Below are 22,159 nucleotides of genomic sequence, written 5' to 3'. Positions count from 1 at the left end.
TACATGACATGGACCTCAATATCACAGGGACCACTTCAGAGCTGAATATTCCCCACAGGAACTGGACCTCAACATTGCCCAGAGTACCTCTGATTACAATATCACCCTGACATTCCAACCCCAAGCACCTCAGTTCTCTGGTATTTTGATGGCATTTCTACCTTCATCCTTCTTGAAGGTAGAATGAGTCTCAGCTCAGCCTTTGACAAACAATTTTTTTTTCTTTCCATTTTCTTTTAACAGAATACCAAGCGCACTGAAAGGAAGGAAGCACATAAGGAACTTTGTTTTCTCAATATATTCCAAGTGCATCCACAGCCAATTAAGTGCTTTTCAAATCAAGTCACTTTTTGAAAAAAAAAATTCTTGTGGGACATGGGCTGGGCCAGCACTTATTGCCAGTCCCTAGTTGCCCTTGAGAAGGTGGTAGTGAACTGCTCCAGTTCCTGTTCTGTAGGTATACTCTTAATATTCTTTGGGGGGGGGAGCTCCAAGATTTTGACTCAGCAGCAGTGAAGGAATGTTGGTGTGTTTCCAAGTCAGGATGGTGAGCGGCTTGGAGGGGTATTCTTATTGTGTATTAAAAATTATAGCTTATTTGTACACAGCCAGGTCCCACCAGAATGGTAGAATGTTAGTGTCTCTGGTAACATGAAGCAAAACTCGAGAGCATCAGTATTGAAGAGCCTATCCCAGATTATCTATCAGTTTATGACCTGAAAAATTCTGAGCCATGATTTTGCCTGATTAAAAACAGGTCTTAGACACAATTCTGATCTTGTTTTGTGAAATAATTCCAATTTTCTTAATCTAACGTTATTGAGAATATAACCTTTGCTTCTATTTTAAGGACTCTGGTGTAGATTATTGTCAGTTGATGACACAGAAATAACAAATCTAAAAACATTACATGCAAAGGCAGTCATTTGGTAAGAGGAATGGACAGTGTAAATACCAGCATTATGCAGACACTTGAACAACGCAATCAGACTTTCCTAAAAATATATACCCACGCTTCACTGCATGACTGAAAGAATCGCTGCATTTCTGGAGGTGCTTCCTTTCAGAACAGAAAATAGAGAAATAAAATCCCTACAGTGTGGAAGCAGGCCATTCACCCCAGTGAGTCCACACTGACTCTCTGAAAAGCATCCCACCCAGACCCACCCCCTGCCCCATCCCTGTAATCCTACAGTTCCCATAGCTAACCCACCTAACCTGCACATCTTTGATCAGTGGGATGAAACCAGAGCACCCAGAGGAAACCCACACAGACGCAGGGAGAATGTGCAAACTCCATGCAGACAATTGCCTAAGGCTGGAATCGAAACTGAGTCCCTGGTGCTGTGAGACAGCCATGCTATTACCATGTTGTCTACAGAAGCTAAATTGAGGCCATCATGTCAGTCACATTAAACAAACACCCTTAATATTATAGGGTGAAGTGTAGGGCATGCTCCATGAAACTTGCACAATATTTACTCTTATTGATGATGGAATACTTTCCATTTGCCTGGATGAGTGCAGCTCCAACAAAACTCAAGATCCTAGACACCAACCAGGGCAAAGCAGTCTGTTTGACTGACAGTATATCCACCATCTTCAATATTCACTCCCTTTACTGCCAATGCACAGTGGCAGAACTGTGTACTTTCTACAAAATGCATCGCAACAAGTCTTCAGGATTCCTCTCATGACAGCTTCCAAAATTGTGACCTCCAGCATCTATAAGGTCAAGGGCAGCAGATGCTTGGGTACATAACCACCTTCAAGTTCCCCTCCAAATCACACACTATCCTGAAACGTATTTGCCATTCCTTTCTCTCACTTGTTCAAAATTCTGGAAATCCCTTCCTGTCAGCACTATGGGTGTTCCTACGTACCAAGGACTGCAGCAGCTCAGGAAGACAGTTCACCAACAGCCTCTCACAGGGCAATTGGGGATGGGTAATAGGCGCTGGCATGGCCAGCTATGCCCACATCCCATGAACAACTTAAAAATCACCAATATACAGATTATCTGGTCATTTTCTCATCACTGTATATTGAACCTCTCTAAAGGGAAATTGCTCCTCATGTTTCCTTCATTACAACAGTTACTACAACTAATGGAGTAGTTCTGTATTGCTAATAGTTCTGGCATGACTGGAGATTGTGAAAAAAGCTATATAAATGAATGTTTTCTCATAATGTAATTGGACCTTACTTCAAAACATCGATCAATGTGTGTGTTCTGATCTACTGAATTTAAATTCAAGGCTGCTAGTAAATTGAGTTATATGAATCATGAGTTAGTTTGACAGTAAATGAAATCAATCACTGTGGAAAATAATAATCTTTATCGTCACAGCGTTGATTGCTTATCTGAATGAAACACGATTCAGAATCATTTGAAGGATGTAGAAGAGACCCTTCTCTAGGACACTGATATCAGTCACAAAAGATGTTCCTGCAGAGACAGCCAATAAATGAATAGAAACAATAGGCAACAAGATATACTGATATGTGTATTGTAGGCACTGAGTTCTGCAGCACATTTTGGAAACTTATCTATCCATAGACAGTATCAAGCAATACCAAATCTTCCGTAACAGGGGTTATAAATTCTAGATTAATTAGATTAGATTAGATTCCCTACAGTGAAGGCTAAAGGATCTTCTATCAACATGTTAATTCTCACTTTCAGAAAAGTACCCTCTGCTGCACCAATCCTCATACTAGTAATATCTGCAAGGTCCATGTCTAACTAACTACCATCAATAGGCACAGGAATTACTGCTTGGCTTTGGGTGCCAATTTTGGCACATTGTGATGGAAGCAGCAACAGAGCATTATTTGCAAGATTAGCTCATGAGTGGGACAGAGGTTGTTTTCTCCATCAAATTAAGGCAAGCTGTCAAAGCTGGAGGGCTAATAGGAGACACCCCACACAGGGAGGCTCAATCTTGAGATGTTCTCTCAGCACTTTTAAATATTTGAAATCAAATACGGCCACAGCTTTATGACCACAATCCTAGGTGGTTAGGTCAGTATAGAGGTTTTGGTGGAGGAGGAAATAGGGATAAGCCATAATACTGATCGATCCTCCTCTTCCTTTTAATGAGGTTATGGATGATCCCCTACTTCAATCCTATTTCCCACACTAGCCCCGTATCCCTTGATCTACCTAGGAGGGGTAGGGCTGCACATCAAAGTGATCCCAGAATGTAGCCCTCCAGTCTCCTGTTAGGAAGCTATCTATTGGCCCTCAGCCATACTTCTGATGGTATGGAAGGGTTTAGCAGGCTCATTTTAAAAATCCAACTGGGCTCTGATCAACGGTTTTTATTGTCATTTAAATCAATTTAACCATTTAATGGTCACTTGCATTTGCATAGCACTGGCACACTGACTAGCATTAGGATTATCTGTGCCTGCCCAACTCTATTCTTATTCTCATTTTACATCCCAAACCCTGCTCCAGGTTTCCCCTTTTGACATCAAGACATTCCCTCCAAAGCCAACTTGTTAATTTGCTCATTGTCTATCACTCCAGCCCTACCTCATGCAGTCATAGAGATGTACAGCACAGAAACAGACCCTTTGGTCCAACTCATCCATGCTGATCAGCTATCCCAACCTAATCTAGTCCCATTTGCCAGCACCCAGCTCATATCCCTCTAAACCCTTCCTATTCATATACCCATCTTTTAAATGCTGTAATTATACCAGCCTTCACCACTTCCTCTGGCAGCTCATTCGAGCTCACCCTCTGCATGAAAACATTGGCCCTTAGGTCTCTTTTAAATCTTTCCCCTCTCACCCTAAACCTATGGTCTCTAGTTCTGGACTCCCCCACCCCAGGGAAAAGACCTTGTCTGTTTACTCTATCCATGCCCCTCATGATTTTATAAACCTCTGTAAGGTCACCCCTCAGCCTCCGACGCTCTAGGGAAATCAACCCCAGCCTATTCAGCCTCTCCCTATAGCTAAAAACTTTCCAACCCTGGCATCATCCTTGTAAATCGTTTCTGAACCCTTTCAAGTTTTACAGCATCTTTCCGATAGGAAGGAGACCAGAATTGCACGCAAAAGTGGCCTAACCAATGTCCTGTACAGCTGCAGCATGACCTCCCAACTCCTGTACTCATCTTGCTTGCCAGCTGGAAAATCAGTGAAAAACATGCGTTGCCTCATTTTGGGAAGGTCCTCCGTACCAGGAGCCTAACAGCCATTGGATAGCCCTCCCTAGAAACAGGAGCCAGGTGCAGAAATTTCGCCAGGCAAGAGCTGCTGGCCAATCCAAGACCAGCAGCTCTCGTGCTCAGCAGTGCCACAGGTGAAGGTGGTGGCTGCTGTTGGAACAACAGGCTTCAACGTCCAAGGTCAGAGGTAAGTAACGTTTAGCGGGATTTCCCAGGTTCAAGGTTGGACGGAGAATGAGCAGGGTTGTGGGCAGCAAGTGGATCTCAGTGAAAACCCTTCCCTTTCCCTTTCCAAGTGTCTTGAACAGGTATTGATTGGTAAGCGGCCCCCATTCAGAGCTGACAATCAGGATGTAAATTTTACCTATCATGCTTGTTGCATGGCAACAGATCCACTGGCAGGTTTCTACCAGCAGCGATACCCTGAAGTGATCATTAATTGGCCCCTTAATGGTCACATTTTGCTGTGGGTAGGAAGGTTGACTATTTTCTACCCTTTCATACAACACCTGATGAAGGGCTTTTGCCCGAAACGTCGATTTCGCTGCTCATTGGATGCTGCCTGAACTGCTGTGCTCTTCCAGCACCACTAATCCAGTATTTTCTACCCTGAGCTGAGGCAGGAAGGAAGGCAGTGGGGTCAAGTTTGACCACCACCCACACAATAGTATGTTGTTCCTGTCCCCAAAGTTCACCACCACAAAGAGCAGAAGCTACTGCCAATGGAATGTGTATGTGGCATCTGTCATCACCAAATAAAAGAGGTCACTGCCAACAATACAGTAAAGGAGGAGGTTGCAAAGAAATTGAAAAATAGATAAAAGGTGCTACTTAAAAAACAGAGGTGAACATAGCTCAAAGGGGAAACGTTTTTTTTTAGAAGAAGAATACAGCGCAGTACAGGCCCTTCGGTCCTCGATGTTGCGCTGATCAAAGCCCACCTAACCTACACTAACCCACTATCCTCCATATACCTATCCAATGCCCGCTTAAATACCCATAAAGAGGGAGAGTCCACCACTGCTACTGGCAGGGCATTCCATGAACTTACGACTTGCTGAGTGAAGAACCTACCCCTAACATCAGTCCTATATCTACCCCCCCCTTAATTTAAAGCTATGCCCCCTTGTAATAGCTGACTCCATACGTGGAAAAAGGTTCTCACTGTCAACCCTATCTAAACCCCTAATCATCTTGTACACCTCTATCAAGTCACCCCTAAACCTTCTTTTCTCCAATGAAAACAACCCCAAGTGCCTCAGCCTTTCCTCATAGGATCTTCCTACCATACCAGGCAACATCCTGGTAAACTTCCTCTCCACCCGTTCCAGTGCCTCCACATCCTTCCTATAGTATGGCGACCAAAACTGCACACAATATTCCAGATGCGGCCGCACCAGAGTCTTATACAACTGCAGCATGACCTCAGGACTCCGGAACTCAATTCCTCTACCAATAAAAGCCAGTACGCCATATGCCTTCTTCACTGCACTATTTACCTGGGTGGCAACTTTCAGAGATCTGTGTACATGGACACCAAGATCCCTCTGCTCTTCCACACTACCAAGTATCCGACCATTAGCCCAGTACCCCATCTTTTTGTTACTCTTACCAAAGTGAATCACCTCACACTTAGCTACATTGAACTCCATTTGCCACCTTTCTGCCCAGCTCTGCAGCTTCTCTATATCCCGCTGTAACCTGCCACATCCTTCCTCACTGTCTACAACTCCTCCGACTTTCGTATCATCCACAAACTTGCTCACCCAACCTTCTAACCCTTCCTCCAGTTTTCCCACAACTCCATCCACATCTTCCAGTCCAGATGGGATACATCCCAGTTGATAAGAGAGGTATGGGTGAATATTGTGGAGGATCTGAACTCAGCCTCCCATGCTTCCTTAGATATGGACTTGCGAGGCTGGTTACACCCTGTTGCAGATGAAGGGAAGGATAAGCTCGGAGATTATGGGCTGGTCAGCCTATTGTTGGTGCTAGGGAAGCTTTGAGATGCAACAAACACAGGAAAAATAATTTGGAATAAAATGGGTTAAACTAATGACATCTGGCTGTTACAGGAAAAGATTAACTGAATTCAGTTCTTTGATGGAATGGCAGAGGGGTATACATCATTCACTTTATCTATTTCCACATTAACATCCTCACCTGGCTTCACCTCAGACTCAGATTGTCTGCTGCTGAAATCCTCATTCACACCCAAGTTACCTCGAGGCTTGAACTGCCTGTACACTCCTACTCAGCCTCCTGCATACCTGTGGACATCCAAAGCTCAGCTGCCCCTCCTTATTTGCCCCCAGTCCCATTTATCCATCATTCATGCCCTCAATAAAGTCGACTGGCTCTTGGTGAAGCAATATCTTGAAATTAAAATTTAAATCTCTTCTTAGTGTCAGCCCTTGGACTCAAGTCCCTGTAAACTCTTACAACTGCACAACCCTCCAAGACATCTCTGCTCATCTGAGTCTGACCTCCTAAGCATAGCTGATTTTATTTACTTCACCCATGGTGGTTGCACTTTCAGCACTGGACCTCTCTCTCTCTAACCTTGTCCACCTCACATTCCTCCTTTTAAAATGCTCTTTTAAAACCTTCCCCTTTTCATCAGCTATCCCAGACACGTTGGCCTGGTGTCATATTTTGTTTTCTCAATCTCTAGTGACTTGAAACATTTTATTATGTTAAAGATTCGTTTTACAGACAAGTTATTACTGACAATGCAAAAACAAAACACTAGGGTCATTTTTAGTGGAATAGAATTGAAATAGCAGTTGCATTAAAAACTTTGATACCTCACACTCGGAATATTGTAAAGTATTTGGAGTTCTGGTCTGCATTTGATTGGAAACGATAGCGAGTTATCGAGCAAGGTGAGAAGAGAATTAGAAGAACAGCAAAATTGAGGGGTTACATCCATCAGGAAATACTCATGAGGCTGGAGTATTTTATGAAAGGGAAATCTGAACGGTGACCTTGGGAAGGTTCATTGTGACCTATGGCTTGAGAGGAACAAGTTTGGAATCCATGAGATATCAAAACAAACATCCAGCTCAGATACGTGGGAAAATTCCCTTTCTTCTTAATATCTAAAATCCAAACTCCAATATCCCATCGCAATATTATGCATTGTGAATTTTCTATCCCCCACTGTTCCTCTTTTTTTTTCCTAAATATGACTGTTTAGATTATTGTCAAATGAGTGAGTTTTACAATTTAAATTCTGACTCACAGAGCACCCAAGCTATATCTTAAAAGACAGCTGACAAACAGGTCATGAAAGATGAATTATTTATTTTGAAATGGAGCACTTTGCCTCTGACAAGACCATATGGATTTTCATAGTATTGCTCCGCATCACCATTCCTTTGAATGTGGGCAATTGCACCGGTTATTAAATATGTGAGTCTTGAAAAGTTCTCCATTTCATGCTTTACTTGCCAGCAAAGAAAACAAATGAATCGTCACTTCAGGTAGCTGAAATCTTTGACCTAGAAAATGGGCTGCAGTTATTTTTGAGCATGCTATAGTGGAAGCACAGCTTGCACCCTCTCACATCTTTGAACACCAAGACTCAAATCTGAGAAGAGCTGTATTTGAAATGGATTCCAGGTTTGAGCCTCTTGCCCTGAAGAAATTGACAGCTGAGTGTAAAAGGTTAGAATTAATTAAAGGCAAGATGTTGCATGTAGGATGTGTTAGTTTAACCAATGCGAGATGGTAGATGAACTAATGGTAAAGTTAATTTAAAATGCTACATGTTATGCACCTGTGCTGACAAACAAGGATGAAAAGCTTAAATGGCACAATGCAGAATTGACTAGCGCACACCCGCAGACAATGATGAATTCTTAACTTTTCTGCACATTCAAAACATATTTCGTTTTAACCTTTCGTTTGGCCTTGAGCTGCTCGTGGTAGTTTTCCACAGTATCGCCAGGAATTTCCCCACCCCACAGTGTGAATCCAATGATGGTGTATGCAATGGCCATCACAACTAATGGCAGCAGGTACACCAGGACAAGAACAGCAATTTGGTATCTGCAAGAGAATGGCAAAAAATGAATAATTGCAAACCAGTAATCAACTGACAGCTCTTGCTCACCACCACGAATATATTTCTGGCACTCACCCATCACAGTCCTAAATCTAATTTATTTGGGAGATAATCTTGCTGTTCTGAGCAAAGGTGATCAACAAATATCTAGTATAGGTCCCTTGACCAGCCTCCACACCCTCCTGTGCACTGTGCACTGTGCACTGATCATCACTGGACAAGATGATCTGTTTATTATTAATGCTTACAGCTAGGGTCTAAGACAATATTTTTCTTATTGCTCTACGTCTTGTCAGGAGTAGGCAAGGAGATTTGGACCAATTCTCTCAGCAATGGATGTGCCAGTACACTGTGCTAGTTTCCTTGTGCATCCATTTTCAGAAAAATCTCACCCAAATAGCAAGAAGCTGGAGAGGCCATGTTGACTATAGAATCATAGAATACCTACAGTGTGGAAACATGCCATTTGGCCCATCAAATCCACACCAGCCCTCTGAAGAGCATCCCACCCAAATCCACACCCTCCCCCCACCATCCTATCTCTGTTACCCCACATTTCCCATGGCTAACCCACCTAGCTTACACATCCCTGAACACTATGGGCAATTGAGCATGGCCAATCCACCTAACCTGCACATCTTTGGAGTTTGATATTCAAACAGAAAGGAACTGCCAGCCTGAGAAGAGTGAGGCAGACAGTGATGAGGAAGCCAGAAGTACCCCAAGGCATGAGTTATAGCATGCATTTATCTCCAAGCTACATTCCAGTTCCCTCTACTGCAATGCAAACAGTAAATTGACATGAGGGTGTTTCTTGATGATTGTACAGAGCTCAGTTCCATTTTTAATTCCTCGGAGGATGAAACAGCTCCTGCCCACATTTAGCAGGAACTCTATAGCAATCGTGAGAACAATTTCCAAAGGTTCAAAAAAGGCCTTTCTTAGAAGGGTCACTCGAACCGAAATGTTAACTCTGATTTCTCTCCACAGATGTTGCCAGACCTGCTGAGCTTTTCCGGCAATTTCTGTTTTTGTTTCTGATTTACAGCATCCGCAGTTCTTTCAGTGTTTACTTTGATCAAACATAACCCATGGACTTTTGGGATGAATACGTCATACAGTCACAGAGTCATGGAGATGTACAGCATGGAAACAGACCCTTCGGTCCAACCCATCCATGCCGACCAGATATCCCAACCCAATCTACTTCCACCTGCCAGTACCCGGCCCCTATCCATCCAAACCCTTCCTATTCATATACTCATCCAAATGCCTCTTAAATGTTGCAATTGTACTGGCCTCCACCACTTCCTCTGGCAGCTCATTCCGTACACGTACAACCCTCTGCATGAAAAAGTTGCCCCTTAGGTCTCTTTTATATCTTTCCCCTCTCACCCTAAAATTATGCCCTCTAGTTCTGGACTCTCTGACCCCAAGGAAAAGACTTTGCCTATTTACCCTATCCATGCCCCTCATAATTTTGTAAACCTCTATAAGGTCACCCCTCAGCTTCCGACGCTCCAGGGAAATCAGCCCCAGCCTGTTCAGCCTCTCCGTATAGCTCAAATCCTCCAACCCTGGCAACATCCTTGTAAATCTTTTCTGACCCTTTCAAGTTTCACAACATCTTTCCGATAGGAAGGAGACCAGAATTGCACGCAATGTCCCAACAGTGGCCTAACCAATGTCCTGTACAGCTGCAACATGACCTCCCAACTCCTGTACTCAATACTCTGACCAATAAAGGAAAGCATACCAAATGCTGCCTTCACTATCCTATCTACCTGCGACTCCACTTTCAAGGAGATATGAACCTGCACTCCAAGGTCTCTTTGTTCAGCAACACTCCCTAGGACCGTACTATTAAGTATATAAGTCCTGCTAAGATTTGCTTTCCCAAAATATAGCACCTCGCATTTATCTGAATTAAACTCCATCTGCCACTCCTCAGCCCATTGGCCCATCTGATCAAGATCCTGTTGTAATCTGAGGGAACCCTCTTCGCTGTCCACTACACCTCCAATTTTGGTGTCATCTGCAAACTTACTAACTGTACCTCTTATGCTCACATTCAAATCATTTATGTAAATGACAAAAAGTAGAGGGCCCAGCACCGATCCTTGTGGCACTCCACTGGTCACAGGCCTCCAATCTGAAAAACAACCCTCCACCACTACCCTCTGTCTTCTACCTTTGAGCCAGTTCTGTATCCAAATGGCTAGTTCTCCCTGTATTCCATGAGATCCAACCTTGCTAATCAGTCTCCCATGGGGAACCTTGTCGAATGCCTTACTGAAGTCCATATAGATCACATCTGACCTCATCAATCTACTTTGTTACTTCCTCAAAAAACTGAATCAAGTTTGTCAGACATGATTTCCCATGCACAAAGCCATGTTGACTATCCCGAATCAGTCCTTGCCTTTCCAAATACATATATATCCTGTCCCTCAGGATTCCCTCCAACAGCTTGCCCACCACCGAGATCAGGCTCACTAGTCTATAGGTTAACTTGCTTATCCTGTAGAAAATAGATTTGCCCATTTCCCCTACTCCAAGATTTAGGTTTTAGGTCAATCTAGCTCATTGGGTGAAATCTTACAGGGGCCTGAATGACACTAGGGTGTGATGAGAAATCTGGGAGAATCATGCAAAGTTTCAACAAGACCTTTCTCGAAATCATGAGCAACCCCTTGCATTTTCAAAACAAAGTTCTGGGTCTCGAGATGCGACACTCATCAAGCAATGGAGCTTATTGTGTCCTATTGGCTTCATTCACTGAAAATCCCACCTTTATTAACAAGTAGCTTCCTCTTGCACGATTCACTGCGAGAAGACCAGATACTGGCAGTTCATGGCAGCAAGTTCAGTCAATATGATGCCAGCTGGCTGCTTGCTCCTCTGGGACACCCATCAATGATGTCTCAGGGCAGAGTTCACGGCACCAGCAGCATGAACCCCGTGGACACAGCTGCCAGCATCTGTCACCTCGCCATCTCTCAGGAATCCCATGGCACCTTTCCAATCTATTTACAGGATTTACAGCACTTTAAAGCCACACTTTGAGATGTGCCAGCAAGTACAGTTTGCAAGCAGGAAGAGTAATCTAGGCCACAGCTTGGAACAGGCTGTGTTTCACTGTTAACCATAGAATCATTGAATCCCCTTAACTAACTACTCAACCTGCAACTCTGATAAAAAAGCAAATCTAATGTTGTCATTTATCTCAAGAGGGTTGGAATATAAATGCAGTGATGTGCTACTGAGACTTTATAAAGCTCTAGTTAGGCCCCATTTAGAATACTGTGTCCAATTTTGGGCCCCACACCTCAGGAAGGACATACTGGCACTGGAGCGTATCCAACGGAGATTCACACGGATGATCCCTGGAATGGTAGGTCTAACATATGATGAACGGCTGAGGATCCTGGGATTGTATTCATTAGAGTTTAGAAGGTTGAGGGGAGATCTAATAGAAACTTACAAGATAATGCGTGGCTTAGAAAGAGTAGACGCCAGGAAGTTGTTTCTGTTAGGCGGGAGACTAGGATCTGTGGGCACAGCTTTAGAATTAGAAGGGGTCAATTTTGAGTGGAAATGAGGAGACATTTCTCCAGCCAGAGAGTGGTAGGCCTGTGGAATTCATTGCCACGGAGTGCAGAGGAGGCCTGGACGTTAAATGTCTTCAAGGCAGAGATTATTACGGGCTACAACGAGAGTGCGGGTAAGTGGAGTTGAAATACCCATCAGTCATGATTGAATGGCGGAGTGGACTTGATGGGCTGAATGGCCTTACTTCCACTCCTACGTCTTATTGTCTTAAGACCTAAGTATGGAAACAGGCCCTTCGGCACAACAAGTCCACACCGACCCTCTGAAGAGTAACCCACCCAGACCCATTCCCCTACCCTATCACCCTACATTTACCCCTGACTAATGCACCTAACTTACACATCCCTGAACATTGCAGACAATGTAGCATGGTCAATTCACCTAACTTGCCCATCTTTGTGACTGTGGGAGAAAACTGGAGCACCCAGAGGAAACCCACGTAGACATGGGGAGAACGTGCAAACTCCACACTCCAGTCGCCCGAGGCTGGAATTGAACCCAGATCCCCGCTGCTGTGAGGCAGTGGTGCTAACCAATGAGCCACCGTGCCATCCATAGGAAACTGTTCACATACTCTCTTAGTGTTTACTCACCTTGAGGCTCTCCTGGTGCTCACTGTATCCCTGCCTTACCTTTCTGGAGTACCCCATCCCCCAGCTCCAACCTTCTCCCTACCCCACCCCAGACAGAGCTACCAGGCTGACATTATTTCTGTCTTGTGTGCCAGTTAGCGCATACTGTTTGTAATGGCTGCCAGACTCCTCAGTGAAGTTAGAAGTCACATGACACCAGGTTATAGTTGACCAGGTTTAGTTGAAATCACAAGCTTTCGGGACGCTGCTCCTTTGTCAGGTGAAGTCTCAGTGAGGTTGACAGTGATATTGTCCTAGTACAATGCGTCAAGGGCAGCCTCCATTGTCAGTCTTGGGCAAAGTCAGTCAGACACTCAGGATGGTCAGGGTCAAGATTCACTTCTCATAGGAGGTGGAAGCCAAATGTCAAGCCGCCCCACCACCCATCCCGTCTCTTTTCCCCCTCTTGCGAGAGTTTTCTCCTGGAATGACAGAAAGAGAGGGCTTGAGAGAGATGGAAGTGGCTGATTCAGCAGTTAGCGCTGATGCGGTGGTGGCAGAAAGGTTTTCTTGAGTGAGTGACTCGGCAGTGCAGAGTCTATGCAGGGTCAGGAGAAAGTGAATCAAGCAAGTGAAAGAAGATGTTGCAGGCAATAGTGAGAATGGTAGAGCCTGAGCCCTGGTAGGAGGTGGGTAGAGTAAGAGGGTGAGTGTGAGGAGCAGAGAGAAGGTGGTGATCCTTCGGTGGAGTGGAGAGGATCATCGATCATCTTCCAGAGACTTCCATTTTTGCATGGTCTGGAGGAGTGGAAAATGATTGTCAGTGATCAAGGGAAGCTAAGGATTGTGGGACTGTTGGTGAATAGGGAAGTGTAGTTGAGTTTACTGGAACTGCCAATTAACTATTTAATCATGTTGAGTCCAAGCCTGCAGTACTTCTTTATCTAGTGAAGTCTGCTAATTGGCTACAATCACAATTTGACCCTCAATAGAGGGCAATAATTGCATTGTCTGTGGTGGTCAAACTGTGCACGGCTTTGACTAACCCTGTTGAATCAACAATTTGGAGCTCTGAAATGCTTAGAATGAGGAAAAATGTTTGTGGATAGACAAAGGAAGCGAAACGATAACATGATCATCTCACTCAGATGTGTCAGTATATTTAATGGGATATGAGGAAAGGTCCATTATTGCTCTTTACACTAGCCTTTATTGATCACCCATTTTTGATGAGTAATGGTGACCCTCTTCTTGAACAACAGCTGTCTACATGGTGGAGATACATCCACAGCACTGTTAGCTATGGAGCTTCAGGAATCTGACCCAGCAATAACGAAGGTACAACAATAAATATCTAAGTTAGGTTGATGCATTATTGAGTTTGTGGATTGACCTGCAGTAAAGGGAGTATTGCTGAGGGTCACTGGATGATATGCCCATATCTTTGATGTTGAAACTGGTAACCTGAAATGGGATAACATTTCATTCACGTGGGCGAAAGTGGGTACTGCAGATGCTGGAGATTAGAATCAAGATTAGAGTAGTGCTGGAAAAGCACAGCAGGTCAGGCAGCATCCGAGGAGCAGGAAAATCGATGTTTGCAGCAAAAGTCCTTCATCAGGAATCACAAGCTTTTGGGATGCTGCTTCTTTGTCAGGTGAAGTCTCAGTGAGGTTGACAGTGATACTGTTGTAGGACAGTGCGTCAAGCTTTTGCCTGAAACGTTGATTTTCCTGCTCCTCGGATGCTACTTGACCTGCTGTGCTTTTCCATCACTATTCTAATCTTGACTCAACATTTCATTCACCGCGCCTCCCCCCCCCCCAAATTTGCCACAAGTAACAGCCTGCATCTGGAATCCAAGTGTGCCAGTGGCTATTTTTCTATGTTCGTACAATGGGAGTCTCATGAAACCTTGATACATGCATCTCCAACTCTTTCAGTGCTGTTTGCTTATCCCAATTAGTACTATGCATAGGTTAAGTATCTTTCCTGTGAATCTTCTCTCATGTATAAGGTCAGCTCACACTTACATGAAATCTCCTGGCCAGTTTAAAAGGCAGAGGACCCGTTCTGGGTAATGCTTGATTTCTGAATAGTAGCATTGAGGAAATGCAAGAGTAACAGCCAGACCCCAGATGCTCATAATAATGACTTTTGTTGTGGTTGCTGACAGTCTTGGCTGTAAAGGATGTATAATTACCATGTACCTGCAAAAACAGAAAAGGGAATTAATCAATCACTCCTTTCTATAGTTAATTTAGTCGATTGGACATATATATATGCTACATAGTCTTTTGATACATTTTTCATTGAAAGACAACACCTGCAACAGTGCAACAATCACTCCATACTCCAGGGATTCAGTCTTTTAAAGAGTAGATAGTGTTAGATATGAAAGTACTTCAGCAATTAATGTCAAGAAGCTATATAAAGGTAACACCTTCTCTGAAAAAAACATTCTTCATGAATAAATTTATGACTATCTTATCAGTGACTGGTCTCCAATATTCTTTGAAACCAGCTTACTGAAGTCACAATCATATAGCAGCTGTATTATTGAAAAATGGAACAAACAGATGTTAGTTCATCCAGAGTTAAGACCTGAGGCCAAAACTGTTGTTGAAGAATAGGTTTTTCTAAATAAGTATCAAGGTGCATAGATGCAATGGTAGTTTAAAAGAGGGTGTCCATTGCAGCTGGAGAATGTGATACCAATTGCAAGGGAAGTGCAAAAAAACTAAATACAAAGGATTAATTCAAGTGAAAAAGGCTGCAGGAGAGTGGTAGCAAGAGGATTTGAGGATGAAAAATGGTGTTTGAATTCAATACAGTTGGAGACAGGAGTGAGAACAGATCAGAGGGCTTGATGATGGATGAGTTGGACATAATTGATCTGGATATGAACAGCTATGTTTTTGACAAGCTGAAGAATGAATAGCCAACAAAGACAGCACTACAGCAATAAAGTCCACAGGTAACAAATGTCTACATTGAGATTTAGTGAGCATAATTTCATTGTTTAGAGAAGCAACAAATTAGATTAGATTAGATTACATTACAGTGTGGAAACAGGCCCTTCGGTCCAACAAGTCCACACCGACCCGCTGAAGCGTAACCCACCCATACCCCTATATTTACCCCTTACCTAACACTACGGGCAATTTAGCATGGCCAATTCACCTGACCTGTACATCTTTGGACTGTGGGAGGAAACTGGAGCACCCAGTGGGCACTTAAGAGAGATAAAATTGCAGGGTTATGGGCAGTGCACGCGAGACTATTCTTCCACATTCTAACTTCCATACGCTTCAGCTCATCCAAACCTCTGCTGCTTATGTTTTAACAAGCATAAAGTTCCCCATTCACTCCTGTGATGGTTGACCTACATTAGGCTCCCAGTCAAGCAATGTTGTGATTTTCTAATTCTCATCCTTCATTCCAAATACCCTATGGTCTCACCCTCCTTTTAATTGTAATCTCCTATAGACTCACAACTATCCAAGACAACTGAACCCTGCTAATTCTGGTCTCTTGTGCATGTAGATTTTAATTGCTCCACCATTGGTGTCAGCAATTTTACTCTCACCCTCAAGCTCTGGAATAACCTCCCTACTGTCTACCTCTCCACCTTTTTTTCTTCCATTAAACCACACCATCGAACCTACTACTCTGACTAAACTTTTGTCATTTGACACAAAATCTCCTCATGTGGCTCACTGTCATATTTTGTTTATAATACATCTATGAAATGCCCTAGTCATTTTATAACATTAAAGATGTTACGTAAAAAGAAGTTATTGTTGCTACAACATATCATTCCCAATTCTTGCCACAACATAGTCTCATGGTCCTCATTTAAATCTGTTACAAATCTGATCAAACAGATTTCCCAGTTCTATTACTTAGCTGGCCATATCTATTGAGCTGGAAGAATGTTTTGAACAAATGATAATAATCAGTTCCCAGTAATTAATTCAGAAAGATTACAGGGTCAGTTTCCAGTAAAGATTTTTTAAAATTCTCCTACTCAAGATCTTTGGATGGTCAGACTGTTCTATCTCTTTGCCCAAGTTTTTGATCACTTGTCCTAACATTTCTGTGCCTCAGTGTCAGGCTGGGCTTCTGTGAATTATATTGGTCAATTAAACTAGCAGCAAGTTATAGAAAGTAAATAATAGGCAACAGTGGTTATAGTGTCAAACCCAACCAATACAAATTGTTAACTCAAGTAGGAATTTAAATTGATGCTTATTCCTACATGAACATAAATGTATTTTTTATTTGTATTCAATTTGCAAATATAATGACTAGAATTCTAGAAGGTCTTGCATGTCTGGTTGAGTTATTCACCCTTGAATAAATCACTCAATAAACTCTGACCTCTTGAGGGGACTCCCTACATTATATTAGTCAAATTTTCAAAGAAGATATTTAATTGGCTGAAAAGTACCCTGTGACATCCTGTGGTTTTGTGGGACACGATACAAATAGATTGGAGTGAGAGTTCTGAGGAAGGGTCACTGGACCCAAAATGTTAACTCTTTTTGCTCTCCACAGATGCTGCCAGACCTGTTCCAACAATGTCTGCTTTTGTTTCTGGTTTCCAGCATCCTCAGTCATTTTGGTTTTTATACAAAAAGGTTGTTTTTTACTCCCATCTCTATGTTTAAATGCAGCACTATTCAGCAGCGAAGAATATTTATTTTGAAGCATTCTTGTGTATTAGTCAAATTTTTTGTATGTTAAGATAGAGGGACAGTTAGATAAACTACTTAAGAAGGCATTTGGAATATTTGTGGTGCCAGAAAAGCACAGCCAGTCAGGCAGCATCCAAGGAGCAGGAGAGTCAACCTTTTAAGTATGAGCTCTTCCTGATGAAAGAAGAGGCTGAGCTTTTCCAGCACCACATTTTTTGAAACTGATCTCCGGCATCTGCAGTCTTCACTTTCTCCTATATGGAATATTTGCCTTTATTAGCCATGGTACAGTGTGTTAGAGCAGGGAGGTGATGCTAGAACTGTATAAAACAGTGATTAGGCCACAGCTTGGGAATTGTGTGAGGTTCTGGAATCCACATTATAGGAAACACGTGATAGCAATGGAAAGAATCCTGATGAGATTTACCAGGATATTCCCTGGACTGAAGAGTTTCAGATAAAAGGAGATTGGATAGACTGGGATTGTTTTCCTTGGAACAGAGGAGATTGAGAGGAAGCTTGATTATGATGGATAAAATGAGGGGCATAGGCAGGGTAGGCAGGAGGAACTTCTCCCCTTGGTGAAGGCATCAATGATTGAAGGTCAGGGGCAGGATGTTTAGAGGGGATGTGGGGACATTTTTTTCATCCAAGAGATGGGAATTTGAAATACAGGCGTGCATCTGTAATGCCAAGGTATACAAGGCTATGGGCCAAGACAATTATCATAAGATATAGGAGCAGAATTAAGCCATTCAGACCATTGAGTCTTCTCTATCATTCAATCATGGTTGATATACTTCTCAACCCCATTCTCCTCCCTTCTCCCCATAATCCTTGATCCCCTTACCAATCAAAAACCTATCTAAATACACACAACGAGTTGGCCACTGTCATCCTCCGAGGCAATGAGTTCCATAGATTCACCACCCTCTGGCTGAAGAAATTCCTCCTTATCTCAGTTCTAAAGGGTCATCACTTCACACGGAGGCTGTGCCATTGAGTCCTAGTCTCTGATGAGTGGAACATCTTTGTCATGTCCAATCTATCCAGGCCTCTCAAGTTTCTGTAAGTTTCAGTCAGAAGCTCCCTTATCCTTCTAAACTCCATTGAGTATCGACTCAGAGTACTCAACTGCTTCTTATACGACAAGCCCTTCATTCCTGGGAGCATTCTTGTAAACCTTCTCCGGCGTCCCTGCAATGCTACCACATCTTTCTTTTGATATGTGGTCAAACACTGCTCACAATATTTTGAATGTGGTCTGACCAGAGCCTTATACAGCCTCAGCAGTACATCTCTGCTCTTGTATTCTAGCTCTCTTGAAAAGTATGCTAAAATTGCATTTGCCTTCCTAATTGCCAATTGAAACTGCAGGTTGACTTTAAGAGAACCCTGAATTAGAATACCCACATCCCTTTGTACTTCAGATTTCCGACCGCTTTCCAATTTAGAAAATAGTCTATGCCTCTATTCTTCCGACTGCACATTTTCCCACATTGTACTCCATCTGCCACTTCTTTGCCCACTCTCCCAGCCTGTCCAAGTCCTTCTGCAGCCTCCCTGCTTCCTCAACACTACCTGTCCTTCTACCTATCTTTGTGTCATCTGCAAACTCAGCAACAATGCTCTTAGTTCCTTCATTCAAATCTTTAATGTATAACCTGATTTGCTGTGGTCCCAACATGGATCCCTGCGGAACTCCGCACGTCACTGGTTGCCATTCCTGTCATTATCTTTACTCTCTGCATCCTGCCATTTCTGTATCCAAGCCAGTACTTTGCCCCTAACATCATGGGCTCTTAACTTATGATTTGAGTCAATTCCATTCCCTACAGTGTGGAAACAGGCCCTTCGGCCCAACATGTCCACACCGACCCTCCGAAAAGTAACCCACCCAGACCTATTCCCCGACCTTTACCCCTGACTAATGTACCTAACACTATGAGCAATTTAGCACAGCCAATTCACCTAACCTGCACATCTTTGGACTGTGGGAGGAAACCGGAGCACCTGGAGGGAACCCATGGAGACACGGGGAGAATGTGCAAACTCCACACAGACAGTCGCCTGAGGCAGCAATCGAACCCAGGTCCCTGGCGTTGTGAGGCACCAGTGCTAACCACTGAGCCACGGTGCCACCCTAATGTATTTAGCATTATTTAGCAGCCTCCTGTGCAGCACCTTGTCAAAGGCCTTCTGGAAATCCAAATCGATCATATCAACTGACTCTCCTTTGTCTCACTTGCTTGTTACCTCTTCAAAGAATTCTAATTGATTTGTCAGGCATAACCTCCCCTTGACAAAGACATGCTGACTCTGCCCTATTTTACAATGCACTTCCAATACTCCACAATCTCATCCTTAATACTAGACTCTAAAATCTTACCAACGACTGTGGTCAAACTAATGGGCCTACAGTTTCCTGTCTTCTGCCCCTTTTCTTCTTAAACAGGGATGTTACATTAGCTATTTTCGAGTCCTCTGGGACCATCCCTGACTCCAGCGATTTCTGAAAGAGCACCATCACTACCTCTACAATCTCCTCAGCTATCTCCTTCAGAACTCTGGGGTGTAATTCATCTGATCCGGCTGATATGTCCGCCTCCAGACCTTCCACCTTTCCAAGCATTTTTTCTTTAGTGATGGCCACTACCCTCACCTCTACTTTCTGCCACTCTTGAAGTTCTGATATGCTGCTGCTGTCTTTCACTGTGAGAACTGATGCAAAATATCGATTCAGTTCATATGCCATTTCTTTGTTTCCCAGCCTCATTTTCTAATATCCACTCTTTGCCTCTCTCTTAACTTCTAGATACCTAAACAAAGTACTTCAGTCTTCTTTTATATTACTAGCTAACGTACCCTTATATTTCATATTCTCTTCAGTATTTATCGATGAAATGACTATTTTCTAAAATAAAAGAATTGATGAAATCTATTCATTTGATTTAGCTTTCTTCAATCCCTTAAAAAAAGTGCATTACCAGACTCAGTTCAAAAATCTATTAGCCATTTACAACTGTCAATTAATCTGTGAAATGATAAATACTCCACTGTGATGAGTCTGTGCATCAGCCATGCAACATTAGTCCTGAAATGATAAGCCTCAGAATTATAAAGGTGGAATGAAACAACAAGTATGGTATTTTTAAACACTTCTGACAGTTTTTACAAAGTATTTAAAGAGCAAATGTTTTAAATACTTTGACTACTTGTCAGCTCCCTTTGTCTTATCCTTCAATGGCTCACTTCTTCAGCTCCAATGAGTTTATGCACACTTTCTGAGTGTTCATATCTACATTTAACAGTCTGAAAGGATATCTTTCTATTCCAAAGGGCTTCTATCTTTCCCAAAGGCACCGGACCACCCCCAAGGTGCCTGGAATCATATCCGAAAGGATACTTTGCCTCGCCAAAGGCTTTCAGTTGCTTTAGATCTTCTCCTGCCAGGTCAAAAGTGCATAAATTTGTCCAGTCAGCGAAAATCAGATCAGCCTGGGACAATTGCACTTTAACATGTGTAGCATCTGTGAACTGCCGATGTGTCATTTAGGAAGTAATAGATGTCAGGTTCGAGGGCGAGACTTCTGGATGTGTTCGTCCCCAGCCATTTTCATAACAATAGAGAAGTTCTCCAGCTTGATGCTAATTCAGGCCAAAATACTTGCTCAATGTCTCTGACATTTCCTCACTGCCCATAATAATTCATCTAGACCAGTTAGGCAGTCAATTATTGAGATTAAAAAAAGCCAAGTATTCTTTAAGTCGGTTACTTAATCCATGAGCCCAACCAGTAGAATTAACACTTAGCTTTAGACTTGAACTGGCTAGGAGCTTGCAGGTTGTGTGGGTGCCAGGATCCCAGTGAGTTCTGTGCAGTTAGGTTCAATATTGCATGAAGGCATAGCAATAATTTAATTCAATCAGGAAACTATACTGGAAAGAGGATAAGTCATGAACATACAAAATGAGTACTCTTACTCTACATTTGAGAAATCAAACACAGACTTGGTGACTGATTTGTGGAGCACCTTTGGTCTGTGCGTAAGAAGGACCCTGACCTTCCCTTTCCCTGGTCATTTTAATACAGCATCCTGCTCGCATGCCCATTTGCCTGTCCTCAGCATGCTGCAGTGTACCAGTGAATCACAGCGTAAACTGGAGGTACAACATCACATCTTCAGACTAGGCACTTTACAGCCTTCTGGACTTCATATAGAGTTCAACACCTTCAAACTGTGAACCATTTCTTCCCATTCTTTTAGATTAGATTAGATTAGATTCCCTCCAGTGTGGAAACAGGTCCTTCGGCCCAACCAGTCCACACCGACCCTCCGAAGAGTAACCCACCCAGACCCATTTCCCTCTGACTAATGCACCTAACACTACGGGCAATTTAGCATGGGCAATTCACCTGGCCTGCACACCTTTGGACTGTGGGAGGAAACCGGAGCACCCAGAGGACACCCACGCAGACACGGGGAGAATGTGCAAACTCCACACAGACAGTTGGCTGGGGCTGGAATCGAACCTGGGACTCTGGTGCTGTGAGGCAGCAGTGCTAACCACTGCACCAGGGACATTACTTACAGTGTGGAAACAGGCCCTTCGGCCCAACAAATCCACACCGACCCTCCGAACAGCAACCCACCCAGACCCATTCCCTTACAGTTACTCCATTCACCTAACACTACAGGCAATTTAGCATGACCAATTCACCTGACTTGCACATCTTCAGACTGTGGGAGGAAACCGGAGCACCCGGAGGAAACCCACGCAGACACGGGGAGAATGTGCAAACTCCACACAGACAGTGGCCCGAGGCAGGAACTGAACCCGGGTGTCTGGCGCTGTGAGGCAGTAGTGCTAACCACTGTGCCACCGTGCAGCCCATTAGCTTATTATCATGTCCTTTCTCCCCTCCCCTCATCCCAGTTACTCTCCTTCAAGTCTGGCAGATGACACACCATTGTTCTGCCATTCTCACATTCCAATCACTTAACCTGAACTATCAGC

The 22,159-nt window shown here is 43.4% G+C and overlaps 1 protein-coding gene across 1 annotated transcript in view; it reads right to left on the bottom strand.

Annotated features, from left to right (window-relative positions):
• LOC140491105 (neuromedin-K receptor-like) overlaps positions 1–22,159 on the bottom strand; it is a 78,760-nt gene that overhangs the window by 5,749 nt on the left and 50,852 nt on the right. Inside the window, exons 2-3 of the mRNA XM_072589165.1 lie at positions 14,474–14,650; positions 8,090–8,240 (exon numbers count right to left, since the gene is read on the bottom strand). Coding sequence (XP_072445266.1) covers positions 8,090–8,240; positions 14,474–14,650 — 328 coding nt within the window. The remainder of the gene's footprint in view (positions 1–8,089; positions 8,241–14,473; positions 14,651–22,159) is intronic.

This window comes from Chiloscyllium punctatum, chromosome 2 (genome assembly GCF_047496795.1).
Source record: "Chiloscyllium punctatum isolate Juve2018m chromosome 2, sChiPun1.3, whole genome shotgun sequence".
Lineage (NCBI taxonomy): Eukaryota > Metazoa > Chordata > Chondrichthyes > Orectolobiformes > Hemiscylliidae > Chiloscyllium > Chiloscyllium punctatum.
The sequence above is the reverse complement of the archived record's forward strand: the minus strand, read 5'-3'. Positions and strand labels throughout refer to the sequence as shown.